The sequence below is a fragment of the Brettanomyces nanus genome, chromosome 2, assembly GCF_011074865.1.
Source record: "Brettanomyces nanus chromosome 2, complete sequence".
NCBI classification, from domain to species: domain Eukaryota; kingdom Fungi; phylum Ascomycota; class Pichiomycetes; order Pichiales; family Pichiaceae; genus Brettanomyces; species Brettanomyces nanus.
In genome coordinates, this window is record NC_052375.1 from 388039 (window position 1) to 408657 (window position 20619).

Genomic DNA, 20619 nt, shown 5'->3' on the forward strand with positions numbered 1-20619 from the left:
TTCGATTGTGTAAGGAAATTGTTTAGTTCCTGGTCTTCATCTAGCAGCATGGTGTTTGCGAGTATCCGCAGCGGTATTCTTCGATATGAATGACACATTATAGCAAGAGCACGCACTCTTTCACGGTCTAGAATCTTCTCTAGAAACTTAAAGAAAAAGTACATTTCAGCATGGTTCAGTTTGAGAGCATTAGGGTCTTGAAGTATGTCAATATGGGTTTTAGTATGCACTTGTTTCTGATCTTTCTCATTTTTAGTGCGGATCTGTCTTGCTATATCAAATATGCGATAATAATCGCCTGTAATCACATAATTCAATAGTCTAAATGCATCCTCGAGAAAGTGACTGTCAATGATTGCTTTCTCTCCCAAAATCTGTAATTTCAAGTTATTAGCCTCGTTATAATCAGTAGTTATAATACAGTACAATATTCTGTAGGCGTTATACTCATCTTTATCTGTTCCCTTGATTCGTGGATCATTGTATAGAAGCTTCAACTGCGATTGGCACTGATTAAACTCACCCAAATCAGCAAATTCAATTGCCAATTTACTGTGAAACTCATATACCATCGCAGTGAAATCTGTACGGATATTCTGAACTGTTAAATCTTGTCTCATCGACTTCAATTGATCACAGAGATAGTTATACTTGGTACCTTCGAGGTACTTATCCATCAACAATTGAAAAGTTTTCCTCAAAACATGCACTGGTCTAACCAACGAAGGATTAGGCTGGGATGTTAAACGCAAATATCTCTTTTCTAAAGTGGTGCTTTTACCCACAAATTGCTTGTTAGTATCGTAGTTCGGTATGTCTGGTTCATATGTTGGAGTATAGTTTAATTCCCGCTGGAATCGTTTACCACGCAATTTTTTACGCTCTTCCGATGTCATTCGATCTCCATTCCCGGTATTCACCATTGATGAGGTGTTGTTGGTCTTTTTCTTCAGTTTCTTGATTGGATGGATCTTCGTTGAATTTATCGTGGGTTCATAGCTGTCATCACCAGAATTGGTGTCCCCATCACTGTCTTGGTCAAACATATTTCTTTTCTTAGGAATGGCAATACGAATAAAGTTCTGATTCGGAGGAGTAAACGATCTAACAGTCTTATGCCTAATACTATTACAGTATAGATCCAGCTTCAGTGGTCTTCTCTCTAATGAAGGTAGAACTTGTTGGGTCCAATCATTTTCTTCTATCTTTCCTTTAGTTATGGCAAGGTTAATCAAGTTCTTAAGTTCGCCTTGAAACTTGGTCTTTTCTGTAGGAGGTAGTTTCATCTCACTAGCTTTAGAGAAGCAATTAGAGATAAATTCGTGTAATGGTTTCGGCCAGTTACTAGGATCCCTCATGTTTTTTTGTTCCTTGTTCTCTTTGAGAGACATCCTTGGTGCAACACTATTGTAGTGCTTCATTATTAGAGATTCTAAGAGAAGAAGAGACAACATCAATCTTTAGCTTTCAACTTTATTTGAAACGCGAAGAAAAAAATAGACTACAGAAATTATTCATCTTCACTTCAATCAACCTTCTTCTCTATATTGGTGTTTATTTCTTGAATAACGGTGCTATGGGAGACGTTTTTGACTTTGACGAAGACGATCTTGTCTCCAATTTCAAAAAAAAGGTTGCAATGGACTCCTCAAGTGTTAATGATCATCCAGAACCTCAAGAGCCTGATGATGGAGAAGGTGTGAAATTCTTCAAAAAGTACGAGTCGAACAGTGTGGTTTCTGTCGGTCCCATAGGAAAACGTCTCGGCACGTCTTACAAGGTTGAAATCGATGAATTTTATGAAGCTGAAAGTCGTTCCAACAGTGCTGCTGGTGTTGATAATGTTCACAAGCTGCCTCGGATGATATATTCCTCATTACATAAGACTAAGCCTAAGATCCAGGACTTTGAACAGTTAAAGGTGCTTGGAAAGGGAAGCTATGGCAAAGTTTTACTTGTGAAGCATAAACAGTCAGGAAAATTGTATGCACAGAAGCAGCTCCAGAAGGCTTCGATGATTGTCAATGCCAAGAACTATGAGCAGACTTTGACAGAACGAACAATCCTTCAAAAAGTCACTCATCCTAACATTGTCAAACTCTATTATGCACTTCAGGACTTTGACAAGGTTTACTTGTTTCTAGAATATCTTGATGGAGGCGAATTGTTCCATTATTTACGTGAAGAGAGAATCTTGTCTGAGAAGGTGGCATGCTACTATGTGGCTGAGTTGATCTTAGCTTTACGTCATTTGCATACCAATGCCGGTGTCATTTACAGAGATCTAAAGCCAGAAAATTGCATGCTTAATGATTGTGGCCATTTGGTTCTTACAGATTTTGGGCTAAGCAAGGCCAGTAGAGAGTGTAACTCGATGTTTGGTACTGCTGAATACATGGCTCCCGAAGTGATTAGGGCTGAAGGCTATGACTCCCAGTGCGATTGGTGGTCACTTGGTGCTGTTACCTTTGACATGTTGACCGGTACTCCTCCATTTACTGGAAATAATCATAAGAAGATCATGGACAAGATTCTTAGGCAGAAGGTCAAGTATCCATTTTATCTATCTCTGGATGCCAAGGATTTATTGAGAAGGCTCCTAAATAAGAACCCAATCAAGAGACTAAACTGTGATACGGATTTCGAGAAAGTGAAAGCCCATAGATTTTTCAGATATATTGACTGGAACGATATAATCACTCAGAACGACGAAAAGCTACCTCCACCAATCATCCCTATTATTACCGATCCTGAAGAAGCCGAGAACTTCGATGAAGAGTTCACTTCAATGGCTATAACTCCACCAAGTTCTCCAATAGGTGACTCTCTGTTTGAAACTATAGAAGAGAGTCGTTCTACTAGTACCAGTTCTTTCATCCCAATTCAGAGGCCCGACCCTGATAATAGAAACGACTTGAAAAAGTCGGTCTACTTCACAGGATTCTCTTACACCAATGAAAGTCTCCTATGATGTTATCAGCCTAGCGTATTTCTTTGGTACCTGTTTGTATACCTAATACCATTCCCTAATTTCTGCGCGCTACCTATCTAATGACGCTTTTTCGTTGTCTTCTTTGGTATTATCATCACTTTTCCTTCCTTGACATCATCAGCGGCATCTTTGAACTTATCCCTCGATTCAAGATAGAACATTAAATCTTTCACTTGTTCCTGTAAATCCTCATTAGTCTTAGCAAGCTGATCATTCCTTTCAGTGAGATACTTAACCTTTTCTGATAGACCCCCATTAATGGTATTTTCATCCTCGTACTTACTCTTCATTTCCTTGAGTTCATTCTTAGTACGATTCTGCTGTGCTGAGCTGTTCAGCTTTTCCTTGGCCTTTGAGAGCTCTGTTGTGAGTACTGCAACGTTTTTTCGTACCTCATTCAAGCCATCATTTGCAAGTTTCAACTGGTTCTGTGCCTCCTCATACTTCATGTCATAGAACTCTCTTTGTGACTCAAGTTGTGATATAAGCATCTTGGAGTACTCTAACCCTATCTTCTCTATCTTGGCGTCGTTATCTTCATCATCACTGCTATCTTCAGCTCCCTTCCTATCATCTCTCAATGGAAGCTCTACTAGCTTTCCGTCAGCCTCATTCTGAACTAACCGATGAACGTAGTTATCGCCAGAATAGTCCCAAACTCTTTGTGTGGTGATCTCCATAGCAAAGCAATGAGATGTTTCGTTATAATGGGATATAGCGTGTCCCTGATCGTACCTACCACATCCGATATGTCCACATATAAGGCATATCCACATATTCTCAGTAGAGCCGCATTCAAAACACTTTTCGTCTTGCTCTTCTTGCTTTCGCTTTCGCATATCAGATTTGCCAGAGTACCGACACACTGGGCACGTATCATCGTTCCATTTGGAAAGACAGGTATAATGGAAAGTATGTTGACATGGAATCGTAAGCAATCCAGTTACGTTGGAGTCCAATCTCTCAAGGCACACTGGACATGTAGCCAATTCCGTGTATGCTGAGGTATTGACCTTAGGCTTTATGTTTGAAGATGAAGACGCAGTTACAGCCTTCGGACTTTCCACCTTGGTGAAAGGATCGTCCAAGAGATACGGAATCGTATTCATTTTGTCTGCCGTATGATTAACAGGTCTGAAAAGCACTTCTTTGATGAATATCACCTGGCAAGCCTCCGGTTCCATGGAATTGAAGTGTTTTCCGTTGTATTTTTGTACAAATTCGGCAGCCTTATCGACAGCACAAAATTTTAAGAGCACCATAAATCTGTTGGGTGTCTGAGTCTTCAATAATCTCATATGTGAGACGTTGTTAGGGATATCTTTGTCGAAGAATCCCAACAACAAGTCACTAGCGGTGAAATAAAAAGGAACTCCCAAGATGGCCACCGTCGTCTGGTCACCGCTGTTCCTTCTTAGCTCTTCTTTCTCATTTTCTCGGTCCTTATACAACCGCACAACTCCGTAGCCGAGAAGTTTGGCCTTCAAGGGCTCGTTGGCAGAAAGAATCTCTCCCTTTTTCATATCCACAGCTGTAATTTCCAAGCGTGAAAACCTGTAATCCAGATAGTTGTTGAATTGATTATGCGAAGGTTCCGTATGCCAGTCTTCTAGTCTTAATTGGCCCAGCTTTTTTTCTGCTAGTATGCTCTGTTCACTATCACTTTTCAATGAAGAAGAAAGACTTGACGCAGAGGACTTACTAGATAGGGAAGACTTCACTGTCCTCACAAATATATCCTGCTTTATATAAACTTGGTTGCACCAGGGATCCAAAACCAGGTCTTCTGGATATTGTAGCAGATCGTTCTTCTGAAGCGTATAAATATAGTCAAGTGCCTTTGGATTGTTTGCTATTTCCGCTTGCCCAATTAACTTAGCAGGTTTAAATATATCAAATAGAACAGTGTATGTTGATTCGCAATACTCTTGCATAGCTTTCAAAAGAGCGTGAACTAAGTGTGGAGAAGCAATGTCTTGATATCATCAGATGTCACCCAAATGTCTACTCTACGTTAATGATTTGTGGCTGAGTTGGAATAATTTACCATAAATACAATACCACACCTATTGTTCAGCCACAATACAACTGGCCTTCTCTTCTGGCCATGGCTATTCATTCAACAGCAACATTTACTAGCCTAATCATCATAGACATTTGCTACTCACATTATCAACTAATTTATTAAATCATATAAGAACATTTAGGATTATCCTATCCTCTATGGAACGTTACCGCTTCTTCTGAGTAATATTCTTTTCCTGAAATTCTCCTTAATCTGATCGGTTATGCTAGCCGTAGATGACCTTGTTTGAGTCACTGCCTCATTTATATTTTCCTTTTGATTTGACTCAGTAGCCTTATGCAAATCCAATCCCGTCAACGATTCTGGTTTACTCCAAATACTTCCATTTTGGGGAAATACAGGATTATCTGGCGCGAGAGTTGCCTGTATAGCCGTAGGGCCAGAACCTGGAGAGTCCCACTTAAGAAAATCACCAGCAGACGTATTGATACCAAGTGACGACACCGTCGTTCTTAGTTGTTCTTCAATCTCTGCCTCAAATTCTCTGTCCGTAAGAAGACTCGAAGTTATGCTCTTCGGTTTCCCGTCTGAAACGATTCTTGGAGAAGCATCTAAAGAAGTAGTAAATGCTGGCTTTTGGGGAAGAGATGCACAAATTGGTGTTTCTTTAGATTGAAAAGACATCAATGCCTTTTTCTGTTTTTTATTTCCTCTTTTCTTGGCTTTTACCTGCTTCTTTGTCATTTTGCTTACCAATGGACTGATTCCATACATATACACTGTAACTTCACAGCATATTATAAGTATGGATATCATCACTTGTATGCAGTGCACATATCTTTGTGCTTTCTGTAGCTCCTTAACCTCATCATCAATTAAAATTGAGTTGTCGTAACAATTACGTATTGCCAAAAGCTGTGAAGGCCCATCTGTCGCAAACACGGTTCCATCTAGACACCTATAACGAGTTAGTACGAATTTCATCTCGAGGATTCTCTACTCACACTTACCAATCCAATTGCTTATATACAATTGGGCTTAAATTTTTAGCTAGTTTTAATAGTTCTCTTTTGTTCTTTGAAAGACATCTATCTGGATTTTGCAGTTGGTAACACCGTTGCAGAAAATGGAGCGTTCTTAACAACAGAGCCTCCGAACCGAGCCCAGCATGTGAATCGCTATATAACCAGTATAATGCCAGGACTATATGCGAACCGACAACAAGACCAATCCAAACTAGCATTACAGCATGAGAGCAATAGTGATAAGCGCCCAGAAACATCATAACAACTCGAAATCCCTTTTTAAATAGATCGCGCCTAGATATCCCAAAGCGGAAACAAATACCTATAGTATAATTACGGATTTCTATTAGCATATTTACTGTTTATCGACAAGCTTTTGAGCGTACTCTACTGCCTTGGCCTTCACGTAGTCTCCAGCTTTAGAGTCACCCTCCTTCTCCTCAAAGGCTAGCCATTTACCAAAGAAGAATTTGGCCTGCTTCTTAGTTAATTTACGAGCACTCACTCTCTCAAAGAGAGACTCGGCCTTCTTCTTATCGCCATTCTTAATTTCCTGATCAATGTAAACGTTCCACAAATCGAGTCTCTTTGGAACATCGGAAAGCAAACCTTCGAATAGAGATCTACCTTGCTCTGAATCACCCTTATCGAACTCCATCTGGGCGAATCTTCTAACAACCTCAACATGACTTCTTTTCGGAAGAATCTGTAAAGCATTGGAAAGAACCTTATGAGCCTCATCAGCTTCATCTCTGTCGATAAGGAATGATCCGTAAGAAACCCAAACAGGCACGTGATCATATCCAAATTTCTTGCACATCACACGATACAACTCAGAAGCCTTGTCAAACTTTTCAGAAGCCACACAAATAGCCACCAACTTCTGATGAATTGCATATGGCTCCATGTACTTGCATGATTTTTTGAAGATCTTTTCCAAGCTTTCGTCAGTGCCAAACATGCTCTCCATATTGAGCATGGCGATCCAGATATTCAACTTCTCCTGCTCTTCTCTGTAGTTTATTGTTTTTAATGCACGCTTACCAAGTTCCCTGGCCTTATCCACTTCACCAAGCTGCAATTGGAACGACATATACTGAATCCAAAGAATAGAAGAGTCCGGATTACCCACAAGCAACCTTTCAAAGTCAGATACGGATTCTGGAGCACGAGTGTTGATCTCTGCAGTTTTATCCTCTACTGCAGTCGAAAGTTTAGATCTCTTCTTCTTCTTCTTCAAGTTCTCATCGTACTCGTCATCGTCACTCTCAACATCATCCTTAGCCTGCTCAAGAATAGAAGCTGTCCAGTCGAAACCAGCCGAGAGTCCTTGAGATGGATTGGAAGGAAGATCTAAAGTTTCATTACCATCAACAATATCTTCATCACTATTGTCCTCGTCAGAATTATCATCACTCATTTCAACATCTTCGCCATCTTCGCCACCAACTGATGCAGTCTCTTCATCGCTGTACTTGTCGTCGTCTACTTCCTTAAAGAATGAAGCCTTCATACCTAGAGACAACTGTTTTCTAGCCAGATTAATTTCCATTATCTTGACCTTCACTCTATCACCTTCAGCAAATATACTGGCAACATCATCGATACGATTATCGGAAATTTGGGAATGATGGCACAAACCAGTGATATTCACAGTTCCATCTAGTTTAACAAAAACACCAAAGTCAACAACCCGTTTGATCGATCCGTTAAATATATCACCCACCTTCAAGTCTTCGAATCTTTTTAGACCACCTTTAGAGCTCACATCGCTCTCTCTCAAACTCATCATAATTTTTCCAGCACCTCCCGAATGAACAATCTTACCAATAACTGGCTGATAAAGTTTGAAGAAAGACTTCCAGTCCCTTAAAAAGGAATCTGACAAATCTGACACCCTAACAAATGCAAATAGCTTTCTGGAAAAAGCCACAAAGACACCTTTATCGGAAATGTTACTGATAATGCCTCTCAGAACATCGCCAACTTTGATATCTTCCGATTTCTCGATGAGTCTATCCTTAACATCTTTGGTTTTCAATGAAACGAATATACGTCCGTTGGAGGTATCGATTTCGGTCACTTTAGCCATCACCTTCTGGTTAATAGAAAAAGTGTCTTCCATGGTTTTCGAATAGTCATCAAGAGCATCAGTGATATATGACATGGCCTCAATATTGTGTCCAAGATCGACAAGAACGTAAGTCTCTTCAACTTTGAAGACTTTTCCTGGTAGAATTGTGCCTACTTTAATAGATTCAAAGGAATTAGTGCTACCTTCTTTTGCAGATAATTTCACCAATGAACTTTCTTTATCAACAGATTTCACCACAAGTTGTAGAGCACTTCCAACGGGGTAGGACTGGTCCAAATCATCAAGTTCCAAGGCCTCCCCGTTAAGATCAGCCATAGACACCTTACCCTTCACCTGAGGGCATATGTCCACGTATATGGCATCTTCAGATACCCTACTCACGAATGCAGTAACTTCCTGGCCTTCCTCGAGGTCTTCAATCGAAACAACGTCATTCTTCTTCATCGACAACTTAATAGTAGTGTCGGACATGTCTCTGTTAGGAACAAAATTGTGGGTACGGTTGAGGGAATCAAAATATCCGACAACACGAACATTAAGCACATCTCCTGTCTTATAATCTGAAAAAGACTTCTCAGTATCCGCAATATCGACTTTGTCGAGACGTCCCAGCTGGTTATCGGCCAATTTAACTGTCAACTGGGTTGGCTGCACAGTTTTTATGATACCCTTAGTAGTCTTACCCGGCACAAACTCGTTCAATAACTTAACGGATTTATCCACAGGATTAACTGCGGTCTCAGAGACAACAATTCCATCCTCACGCATACTCAACAAAAATCGTTCGTGTGCATCATCGGTATCCACAACTTTGCATGCTATCGACTGGCCCACAAAGAAATTCTTCTCTAAATCTTCAGCCATATCTTCACTAATAAATCGTGGAAGGATAAGGCCGGTCAACTCATCTGCAAAGGACACAAACACACCGTGAGTATTAACATTTTTAACCCATCCGTGTAAAAGTTCATGCGAGTGAGCAACCTCAGAATAACTTGAAGGAAACTTACCAGCCTCGGCATCCTTAAGAATAGATGGCTTACAGGAAACATTCACAAAGCGACCTTTGTGATCTTTCGAAAGAGCAACCACTTTCACCGTACTTCCCACGGAAATTTTCTTCATACGAGCTCTGCTGTTCTCGTAATTTTCATCTGAAACTTGGCCGTATGGTAGAATAGCCCTTACTCCTGAAGGAGGAAGTTCAAGAATAAGACAATCCTTGTTTCGTTCCACAACATGTGCTTCAACAATAGTCTTCCCGAGAACAATGTCTTCTAAGGCGTCTGTTTGAGATTCAGATATGGTACTAGAGGCACGTAAACTTACTCTGATTCTGTCCTTCTCTTTATCAACATCAATCATCGTCACCCTCACAGTCTGACCAAGTTTAACATGATCTTCAGCTTTTTTGACATATGTTTCACTCATCTCCGAGATTGGTAGGAATCCTCGAACATCACCAAAGAAGCTCACAAGGCATCCACCTGGATAGAATCGCTCGATGGTAGCTGGAGCTTTCTTGCCAACAACGGCATCGTCCATAGATTTAACTACTTCATCTTCATTCTCAATACGAACCAAAGACTTCTTCAAAGAAACGAAAGCACTTGGTCTGCGACCTTCTGTACTCACTCTTAAAACTCTTCCATTGAATTTACTTCCAATCTTAAACTTTCTCTCAGGATAAGCCAAATGGATATCACTCATGTGAATTGATGGAACAAATCCGTTGAACTCGTTCTCGATGCGAACTTGAACACCCTTTCCCGGCACCAATTTTTCCACTTTGCAATGAATGAGTTGTCCAGTAGGAAGATCTTCAATTCTAAGATACTTTTGGTTGATCTGAGCTTTGTCCATAGTAAGAATATAGATGTTATCAAAAGAGGAGTAATCAAGCACTCTAGCCTTGTGAACAGAACCAATCTTGAAATCCATATCGAGATCAGCATTTTCAGAAACACGTGTCTTGAACACTTGTCCTATAGCATTTCTACTACCGACGTCGATAAAAATATAGTGGCTATCCTTGCCCTTGACAATAACCTCATCAAATATATGGCCAATTGGGAAAGCTTCCAAAGGATCGGAATCTTTTTCAGGATCATATGCAAATTGACTAAGCGTAAGGATGTGTGGTAGTATAGACAACATGACCTTCTTTTGTCCATTTTTCATGTAAGAAGCGATAATTCTGGCTTTGATCTGAGATCCTGTGGAAAATCTATGCTTCAGCTGTTCTAATTCATAGAAGCCGAGATGCATACAACTAATAGAACCATTACAAAGATTGAGAGCTTTGACAATAATACCATCAGCAAAGACGTTAAGCACAGCAGCATCAACAAGCATTCCAGGAAGAATGGCATTGACATTTGTGGCACTCTGAACAGTATTCAACTTCTTCACAATGGTTTCAGTAGGTAGCTTGACAGTAATGGTTCTACCGCTTTTTTTACTGACAACGACGAGAAGTACAGATCCAACATCAACGCTAGAAGGAAGTTCCTTTTTGGAAATGAAACCACTCAAATGAGAGTGTCCTACATTTAGAATGGCACCGTGATCTTCGACAGACTTAACAGATGCTTGAACTATGGTATTCACACAAAAATCATCTTTTTCCATGCCCTCGTTTACTTTGCTAGGTTCAATACTTAACTCTAGACGCTTCTTACCCGTATCGGAGGTATTTTCAGTAACTATGGCCCTCAAATATTGTCCTATGGTGAAAAGAGATGAAAGTGATGGAATAGAGGATTCTTCGTCATCATCACTGCTACTTTCATCATCATCATCATCTTCGTCGTCGACAACACTCAACGTTTTGCTCACCTCGTCGCTCAAATTGGTAATTGGAATGTAACCTTCCAAGTTATCGGACAAGGAAAGAACAATTTCCATCTTATTAATGTGCGAGATCCTTCCAAGAACAAATGAACCTGGCTGAAGAATCTTAAAGGAAACAGAATCAACAGTTTCATTGTCCTCGGTATCCTTTTCATCAGCAGTACGAACCTTTGATTTGCGAGCTCTTTTTTTCTTATGACCAGAAATAACGGATTTTTGCTCAAAGAGAACATCACTCTTGGCCTTATTGGACACCTCTTTGATCTCTAATGGGGTCAATACGGAATCTCCTCCTCTTGGAAAGGACATTTCCGCACTTTGTGTTAGAATGGATTTCGAAGTGCCTGATTCGGCAACTTCCTCTTCTTCCCTGTGTCTCTTTTCAACCATTTGATTAAAACTTCACTTAAATACTTAAAAAAGGGACTTGGTTCAAGATCTAATAAAATAACTTGAGTGAAAAATTTTAAACAAGAAAAATTTAGCCATAGAAAAATTTAGCGATAAAAGAAAAATTAAAGATCCAAACGTCTCACGAAATCGTCTCATCTCTCTTCTGTATCTGTCTCTCGATGAACAATGGCTTCTCTTTTGTGGCTAAGCTGAAAATTTTTATCAGACCTGACTGATCCTAATCCTCTTTTTTTTAGTAAATCGATTGCAATCAGTTTATATATTGTTCACGCAGGATAATTGCGTGTGTTTCTCGCTTTTGTATGTATCTGACGGAGGAAATATTTGCAAGCAGAGCTCTTTTCCGTACCCTTCGTCTTGATTACAAAATTCAATACAGAAAACTCACGAATTTTGCTCCTGCAGGCATGTCTTTCGAACTTATTCCCGTTGCTCATCCTACATCAGATCTAGAGCGTCCGGCCGTCTTCATAAGAGACACTCTTTCTGGAAGTCGGCAGTTAGTGGGGAATGTTCCCGAAGGTCTTCAGAGAAAATGTAACGAGTTTGGCTTCAAGACTTCCAAGCTTGAGCATATATTTCTTACTGGGATCTTAGATTGGAAGTCTGTCAATGGATTACCAGGTCTCATTTTAACTGTCAGCGATCAAGGCTTGAAGAAGTTTGGGGTATACCATAGTGGAAATCAGATTCTACAGTACTTGATATCCTCTTGGCGTTTTTTCGTCTTTCGATTTGGTCTTCAGTTGGATGCCAGAGATTTGGACTCGCCGTTTGAATCTGATAAATTTATTATGAAACCGGTTAATATCGACTCAATCAATCCCTTGAACGTAGTGAACAAGCCTTCAGACATATCCAAGTTACAGATCATGGTTGATCAAATATTTCCAACTGCTGTTGATACCGACTTTAGTGCCAAAGTTGTCACCAATGTTGGCTTACCGAAATCTGTTCGGAACCCTAAGCGTTCGGTGAGTTGGATTATGATGGGGAATCCTATTCGGGGGAAGTTCATGGTTCAGCAGGCACGTGAATTGGGTTGCAAAGTCGAGCATTTCAGGCATCTTTGCAATTTCGAACCTGTCACGCTCGATGACGGCACTGTCATCAATCCTGAACAAGTGTTAGAACCTACCAGATGCTTTCAACCTATTTTATTTGTTGAGATACCCTCTGAGGACTATTTACAGGGAACCTTCAATCACGACTGGAGCTCTGAATTGAAGTCTCTAAACTCTTCATCCTTCGGTGTTGTCTATCATTTCATTGACGATTCCATTAATAATCCACTTAATAATCCCGATTACGTCAAATTTATACAATCTTTTGGAGACAAAACCCTTCACTTCATTAGTCATAAGCAGTATGTTCCCAACTTAATCAATTATGAGACTTCATACAATACCTCTCTCAAATGGAAAACTCTTCTCAAATCTTGGTTTCCCTTATATAGATGGAACTCGGAACCTAAGTTACAGATTCCGAGTTGTTTGAAGTCGACAGGAAGGGTGTTTCCCATGGTGTCAGGTCAGGTTGTTAATCTTAAAGCGGGAGAAGCAGTTCTGTTTCAGAAAAATACAGTTAATGGAACGTTGAAAGATTCACAATACTTCGAGAATATATATGATAAGGAGATAACTCCTATTCATTTAAATCAGGTGGCTTCAAAAGATGAATTTGTGCACACTGCAATTGACAAACAGAGAGATTCTTTGCTACACAGCCCACCAAGGTCTGGTTCATCCCTTAACTCTCAGATGGAAACAGTAGTTCTTGGTACAGGTTCTGCTCTACCTTCTAAATTTAGAAACGTGCTTTCGAATTTGGTGAGAGTTCCTTATAAAGGTGTCTATAGATGCATTCTATTAGATGCAGGTGAAAATACTCTTGGGACGATTAAAAGGTTGTTTAGTGATGAAGACGTGGACCAGATTTTCGCAGAGCTCGGTATGATATATTTATCACATCTTCATGCAGATCATCATATGGGAATAACTAGTATTATACAGGAATGGATTAAAAGGCAGAAGTTACATCCAACATCCAACAAGCATCTATATGTTGTGACTCCTTGGCAATACGAGAAATTTCTCATGGAGTTGGACCAGGTGGAATCGATTTCTGATCCTTCCTTAATTCGATATTTGAGTTGCGATCAATTTAACCATTGTTCTAACACTATGCTGCCCGAGTTCGAGCAAGTTCCTATAGAAGATATGCCAGCCAACGAGATTCTAAATGTGGAAAATCATCCCCGAGAGTTTGTTCCACGGAATGCCACTGCTTCTGAGCTATTTGAAGAGCTGCATTTTCTTGATTTCCAGACATGTTATGCATATCATTGCGATTATGCCTATTCGTGCTCTATTACACTGGCATTAGACGACAAATCGCAGTTCAAAGTGTCCTACTCTGGCGACACCAGACCTCGTTATCAGTTTGCGAAAATTGGATACAAATCAGACTTGTTGATTCATGAATCAACGCTTGAAGACGATAAGTTTGAAGATGCGTTAGCCAAAAAGCACTCGACTACTTCAGAAGCTACTCAAGTAGCCATTCTAATGGAAGCAAGAAAGGTGCTTCTAACTCATTTCAGTCAACGGTATAGGTCTTTTACTAACTCAGAGGATGTATACAAGCAATTAAATGATCCTAAAGAGCAGGAAGCGGCTGATGTTGATATTGATGATCAGATTCAGCCTTCAACTCCATTAACCTCCTTCTTGGAGAACAGGGATCTTCTCAAAAAGGAGAACGATGATTCAATTTCAATCGAGCAGAAAGCCAATATTTTCAAGGTTCCATTAAATAAATCCATGAAGGAAAATGCCAAGACGATGCAAATAGTATTTGCATTTGATAACATGATAATACGCTACGATGACTTTGCACTACAGAGAGAAGTGATAGAAAGAGAGGGAAGTAAATTGGAGTTGCTATTCAAATCGGAGGATAAGGATGAGCAGGAAGAGGGGGTGCCTTCCCCTTGTAAAACTAATAAGAAGAAGAACAAGAAGAGAAGGATTTGATCTTCGACAATTAATGAATAAATGCATGTACATTAAAAGCAGAGCCGCGCGCACCAGCTAAAGATTTGAGCGGCTTACCCCACTTTATGTGACGTCATATTATCACGAGACATAAAGGTGAAGCCGGTAAATCTTCAGTGTTATTATGCAGATGGATTGCTAAAGGTGAAAAATAAAAAAAGATTATATAATAGAAAATAGGGTGAGTGTTTGATCGAAAAGGCCCCCTTTATTCTCCGACGAATAATGAATAATGCAGAAATTTCCGAGAATAGTCAGTTCAATGGTAAATCAAGGACGTCTGGCAAAGTTCCTCGACCTTCGCTAGCGAAGCGAAGACAATCAGATGAGTTTTCGCAGACTTTCGTGGAATATGTTGATACAGTAGACGAATCAGATAATGAGGATGATGTTAGTGACAACTCATTTACCAATGACGATTATGTTTATGATGGCGCGAGTGAGGATCCCTGTAAACATTATGCACCAGCTACGTTTTTTTCAGATGCCGACGATGGGTCTGTTGAATCAGTGTATAATAAGGTGCCAATAGGGAGCGATGAGGACGATGTGGACGATGAGGGCAGCACGGATACTACAGACCATGCGGATGGGGCACACGTTAATAGAGAAGGTATATTGACTCATCATCACATATCATCATCATATACTACAGAGATCCCCGAGTTCTATGACCCGGAAAAAATAGTTTATCCGGGGCTGTCTCCATACGAGTTCTCGGATGAGGAATTTAGTAAGATGAATCATTTCGAGTTTCTCCGATCTCTAAATCTGGAAGAGCCACCCTTACTTCCTCCCTACCTTAACTCAAATCTTCTCGACGATTCGTCTTCTAAGGATTATAAGCAGTACCCTTATCAATATCAAAGCTCTAATCATGTCTACATTAACGATCAGTATAGCTATCAGATCAACAATTTGAACATTATGGATAAATATGCCGTGATAAATTCTTCTGCACCACCTAAAAGGCCGGATATAAATCGATCTAGTTCTTCGCAATCTTCTATCAAAAGTATTCGAAATGAGTTACTGAAAAATAAGGAAGGCCATCCTAAATTGAAACACGTGGACTACATTGAGCAGGTTGAAAAGAGACACAACTTAGTTCCCAGTCACGTGATGCTTAACCATTTGATCACTTCGAACTTGAAGTTGAATAAGGTGATGACCGGCTCATGTATTCACAGGTATGGAGGAAAGTTTATCACGCAAATAGTATATTTTCCGGTTGCTAGCCAAAAGGAATGAATAAATAGATTACTAAATAATTAAATGGAGGAAACTGAGTTATTTAGGGAGTCCACTGTGCTGGCTTATGGTATCATCACTATCAAGTTTTTCTTGACCTATGTTACACTGAGAGTTAGATATGGTGTTAAAGGCAGAGGAAGAAAGAACATTGAGTGGGAAGTCGTGAGGTACAGGATTTGAAGATTGCCTCATTCTAGATAATGGTGACCCAAAAGCGTCTTGCTGAGAGGGGAAGAACGTTGGATCAAATTGTCTATAAATCGACTCGGAGGCCTTTCTGCTTAACGAAGGAGGTGGAGTTGGAGTGAATGGTGATGATAAAAGATTTGCGGAAGGAAACATAGTTTTGCTGGGAGTCATGAAGGGGAATGAGGGTGCCGACATGACGTTTTCTTGAGGTTTTCGATGCCTCTGGTAAACCTTGCTAGAGTACTTTTTTCCTGGTTTAACCACTTCGATGTAATCCTTTTTGGTTTTTGCAACTTTGAACATGTCCTTAAGAATCTGTAACTTTCTTGCAGATATCGGGCCTGTTCTTTTTATTTCTGTTCCAACAACGTTCACCTCGCCAATCAACTCCACGGTATTGATCAATTCATCCTCTCTGTTTTTAAAATTCTTTAAGATACTGATAAGTAGACTGATTCTTTCGGACTTTTTTAGGTGGTCCGGTTCCTTGTGACGAGCATTCTGTGGCCACCACGATGGTTTGGTAATGTCACCTTTATTGTAAGGATGCCTGGATTGTTTCCGGGGTTCGACCAATTTGATCCACTGTTTTGCAATTATTTTACAAGGAATTTGCTGGAATTCTTCAAAACAGTTGAATAAATAGTTATTAACTTCATGTTCATTGACAGTATTGACAGCCATAACTTTCACCGGACTATTTCCCGAAGAAGAAATCAGGACTTGGGGTGAAGTTTCTATGGTATCAAAGGGTTTCGCCTCCTTGTTTGACATTATTTCCTGCTTTAGAATGTAATTACTGTCGTGAAATATGCAATAGTATTGGAGACCAAATTTACTATTGATCAACTCGGCGTCTTGCTTTATTTGCGTAAAGATATCTTCTAGCTCTCCCATAATAACTGATGAGTGTTGGCTTGGTATTATTTTGTATTGCTCCAGTCAAGTATATTTCACATATCAGTCTTTTTATATAATGGTAATGATAATTCCAATACGTTACAGATTGGTTTAGGAACTCGTCATTTAAAATAGAAAGAATAGTATATTCGATTTAGTTCAGATCTGTTTCAGTATGGTCAGAAAAAGTATTTACCGAATTAGGAAATAATCTGAAATTCAATAGGTGAACAAGTTTGTTGTATGATATGTCTTCTTAGTGTTGGACATGAAAGAGGAAATTGAAGGAGACGGGTCGAATTGATGTCTTTCTTGAATGTCTTTCTTGAATGTCTTTCCTGTGGACTGGTGTTGGAGATATATGAGAGGAAGATTTTTTTGTGCACATAAATTCAGGAAGTCTCGGATCTGCATATATTGATTTTGTTTGGCTGGATGGTGACTATGTTTCTAACTCTGGGTTTGAATCTGTATTAGCATGGCAGAAATAGATCTTATTGAGAAGAGGTTGCGATGCCTTTCTTTGGCTGACATGCGTTCTCATTCCAGCAAAACGGCGTCGCAGTTTGCGCTAGAGTTGTTTGAGGTAGCAGCCAGTAAGGAACGTGTTGGGTTACTCACGGACGCAGTCGAATTTTATCGAATGGCTTACAAACTAGACGATAAAGTGGACCTAAAATACAGAAAAAAGATCTTTGAGGATCTCCCACCTCTTGAGAAACGGAAGGATGGTATACCAAAAGTGGATCATCGGTTCAAGAAGTTGGATCTTAGCAAGATTCGTGTTCGTAAGACACTTGCCAGTTACAAAAACTGTCAGTTTGAGCCACTTGATGAATCACTAAGCCCAGTCTTAGCGATTTCCGTGTTACCCGATGAGATCCTCATGAAAATCATGAAGATTTTGCTACTCGGAGACTCTCCATCTTGGTTCAACTTCTCAATGAGTTGCAAAAAATGCGCTTATCTAGGATTATACGATGGTACGATCTGGCGACTTTTGGCGAGGATCGTTTATCCTCATCAAGTATACCAAAAGGGTAATAACAGGGATTATAGAGTTTATATCAGGAAGCAGTGGGGACGAAATTACTTGAAGATGCTTAACGAAAGGCCGTTCATCAAATACCGGGGAGTTTACATTAGTACGGTGATTTTGCAGAAAGAAGGTGGAAGAGGGGAGCTTTCCAGCGCTTGGACTGCTCCGTTTAGAATTATTACCTACTACAGATACCTTAGATTTTACGAAGATGGGAGATGCCTAAAACTTCTCACTATATTGGAGCCGAAGAAAGTGATCCCCCGTTTCAAGCAAAATTGGCGAGGCTTGATTAAAGCCGATCAAGTTGATGAGAATACGATTGGCAAAGAATGGCAGAGAGTTTATGAGGGAGCTTTCACCATTAATTTACAGGGGGACTTGGTGATTGAGAGCGATGGTGCGTATCCTGACTGGACATTCACTGACAAGCTGAAAATTGTGAATGGAGGCCGTTACTCAAGGCACCATAAACTAATGTGGCTCGATATGGGATACAAGAATAAGCACGGTGAACCAGGCTCGTTCAGCTTGGAAGGAGAGAAACCGTACGTATTTAACAGAGACAAATGAATTCTTTAGGAGTACTCTAAATTACCCGGGACAAACAGCAACTATCTTTATTGTTAAACCCCGGGATAGCGTAACCATTTACAGCATTCTGACTTCCGTTCATCCTTATCAGATGATCAATGTACCTCCTTGCACCGGGACTTAAAATAGCTCCGTTCTTCCTTATCCCTCAATACTGACCACTTTGAGACAGCTTTACATAGAATTTCTTGATGCCCCAGAGCTACAGTGGCTCAAGCCATCAAGGCCACTTGGAAATTGGCTGAAGTCAGGTCAAGCTCGGACTTCTTTTCCACTTTTAAGTCACATCTTGGTGTAAATTTCTCTGGTTTCCTTTCCACCTTTCCATGTGGTCGGTGGTAGCTTCAAAGCGCGGGATGGTAAAATATTTTTCTCGATTAAGGTGAATGTGGGGAAAACCGTTTAGTATATATAGAGTAGTATATTTCTTCAATCAGTAACAAGACAATTTTGGTATCGGTGCCATCAAAAATGCCTTCAGCTTTACTTTACAATTCCACTTTGGATGGTGTCCAAGTGGTTGGCGAAATCTCAGGCAAGACAGAGAATTCTCCATCTTCCCCCAAAGATATTCTCACTAAGAGTGCTCTCAAATTTGTAGTCTTCTTACACAGAGCCTTTAATGAGCGCAGAAAAGTCTTATTGGCCCATCGTCAGGAAGTTCAGAAGGAATTGGATAACGGTGGTCAGTTGCATTTTTTGAAAGAGACTGAATACATCAGAAACGATCCCAACTGGAAGTGTCTTCCTGTTCACCCCAAATTGCAGTGCAGAAAGGTGGAAATCACCGGTCCACCGGATGCGAAGATGATTGTCAATGCTTTCAACACGGATGTTCAGACTTACATGACCGATTTTGAGGACTCTTGTTCTCCAACTTGGCACAACATGATCTACGGCCAAGTCAACCTATACGATGCCATCAGGGATAAGATTGACTTCACCAATCCACAGACTGGTAAGAGATATAAGATCAAGAGAGATGGTCGAAGAGTTCCGGTCATGATTGTCAGACCAAGAGGTTGGCACATGGTTGACAGACACATCTTAGTGGATGGTGAGCCTATTTCTGCCTCGATGTTGGACTTTGGCTTGTACTTTTTCCACAATGCAAAGTATCTTATCGAGCAAGGTCTTGGTCCCTTCTACTATTTGCCCAAGATGGAGCATTGGCAGGAGGCCAAACTCTGGGATGATATTTTCAGCGTTTCTGAGGATAGTCTAGAGATTCTAAGAGGTACTATCAAGGCCACAGTTTTGATTGAGACCTTACCTATTTCCTTCCAGCTCGATGAAGTCTTGTATGCTCTCAGAGAGCACTCTTCCGGTTTGAACTGTGGTCGTTGGGATTATATGTTCTCCACTATCAAGAGACTTCGTAATCAGAAAGAACATATCTTGCCCGACAGAAACCAAGTCACTATGACCGTTCCATTCATGACCAATTACGTCAAGCAATTGATTAAAGTGTGCCATAAGAGAGGTGTTCATGCTATGGGTGGTATGGCAGCTTTTATTCCAAGAAAGGACGATCCTGCTAAGAATATCGAAGCTTTGGAAGCTGTCAGAAATGATAAGCTCAGAGAAGTTTTGGCTGGCCATGACGGAACTTGGATCGCCCACCCCGGTTTATTGGCCACTGCAAGATCTGTTTTTGAGGAGCATATGCCCACACCAAACCAGGTGTTCAAGCAGAAGCCCGATACTGCGGTCACTGAATCCGATTTGGTCGATACCAACATCCAAGGTGGTCACATTACAAGAAAAGGTGTTGAGGCTAACATATACATTGGTTTGAACTATATGGAGTCTTGGTTGAGAGGCTTTGGTTGTGTTCCTATCAACCATATGATGGAAGATGCTGCAACTGCTGAGGTTTCTCGGTTGCAGTTATTTTCGTGGTCTCACCAAAAGGTTACTTTACAGGACACCAAAGAGACTTGTACTCCAGAATTTGTTATTAAGATGATCAACGAGGAGGCTTCGAAGTTGGCTACCAAGGATGGTAACAAATTTGCTGAAGCTTCCAAAGCGTTGACAGATGAAATCAGTGACAAGAAACCCGTGGCCGAGTTTTTGACTGATATTTTGTACCCACAAATCGTCACGGTTGGCCAGCCTGTTGATCTTAGTTTTCTTAAGGCATCAGAACAACAGATTTGCCAACTCAAACTTTAAGTAA

General features: G+C 40.3%; 8 protein-coding genes across 8 annotated transcripts; 5 read left to right on the forward strand and 3 right to left on the reverse strand.

Annotated features, from left to right (window-relative positions):
* Window positions 1-22: 22 nt before the first annotated feature.
* Window positions 23-1421, reverse strand: FOA43_002160 (uncharacterized protein; the record flags this gene model as incomplete). Its single annotated transcript, XM_038922461.1, has 2 exons — window positions 23-40; window positions 117-1421. The coding sequence occupies 2 exons, from the start codon at window positions 1419-1421 to the stop codon at window positions 23-25; spliced, it is 1323 nt and encodes a 440-aa protein (XP_038778389.1).
* A 155-nt stretch (window positions 1422-1576) lies between these two features.
* FOA43_002161 (uncharacterized protein) lies at window positions 1577-2971 on the forward strand (the record flags this gene model as incomplete). The annotated part of the gene is made up of 1 exon (XM_038922462.1): window positions 1577-2971. One exon carries the CDS (start codon window positions 1577-1579, stop codon window positions 2969-2971), a length of 1395 nt encoding a protein of 464 aa, XP_038778390.1.
* A 77-nt stretch (window positions 2972-3048) lies between these two features.
* Window positions 3049-4926, reverse strand: FOA43_002162 (uncharacterized protein; the record flags this gene model as incomplete). Its single annotated transcript, XM_038922463.1, has 1 exon — window positions 3049-4926. One exon carries the CDS (start codon window positions 4924-4926, stop codon window positions 3049-3051), a length of 1878 nt encoding a protein of 625 aa, XP_038778391.1.
* A 1472-nt stretch (window positions 4927-6398) lies between these two features.
* Window positions 6399-11381, reverse strand: FOA43_002163 (uncharacterized protein; the record flags this gene model as incomplete). Its single annotated transcript, XM_038922464.1, has 1 exon — window positions 6399-11381. One exon carries the CDS (start codon window positions 11379-11381, stop codon window positions 6399-6401), a length of 4983 nt encoding a protein of 1660 aa, XP_038778392.1.
* A 326-nt stretch (window positions 11382-11707) lies between these two features.
* On the forward strand, window positions 11708-14440 carry FOA43_002164 (uncharacterized protein; the record flags this gene model as incomplete). The annotated part of the gene is made up of 1 exon (XM_038922465.1): window positions 11708-14440. One exon carries the CDS (start codon window positions 11708-11710, stop codon window positions 14438-14440), a length of 2733 nt encoding a protein of 910 aa, XP_038778393.1.
* Window positions 14441-14686: 246 nt separating this feature from the next.
* Window positions 14687-15712, forward strand: FOA43_002165 (uncharacterized protein; the record flags this gene model as incomplete). Its single annotated transcript, XM_038922466.1, has 1 exon — window positions 14687-15712. One exon carries the CDS (start codon window positions 14687-14689, stop codon window positions 15710-15712), a length of 1026 nt encoding a protein of 341 aa, XP_038778394.1.
* Window positions 15713-17282: 1570 nt separating this feature from the next.
* FOA43_002166 (uncharacterized protein) lies at window positions 17283-18416 on the forward strand (the record flags this gene model as incomplete). The annotated part of the gene is made up of 1 exon (XM_038922467.1): window positions 17283-18416. One exon carries the CDS (start codon window positions 17283-17285, stop codon window positions 18414-18416), a length of 1134 nt encoding a protein of 377 aa, XP_038778395.1.
* Window positions 18417-18908: 492 nt separating this feature from the next.
* FOA43_002167 (uncharacterized protein) lies at window positions 18909-20615 on the forward strand (the record flags this gene model as incomplete). The annotated part of the gene is made up of 1 exon (XM_038922468.1): window positions 18909-20615. The coding sequence occupies one exon, from the start codon at window positions 18909-18911 to the stop codon at window positions 20613-20615; it is 1707 nt and encodes a 568-aa protein (XP_038778396.1).
* Window positions 20616-20619: the final 4 nt, after the last annotated feature.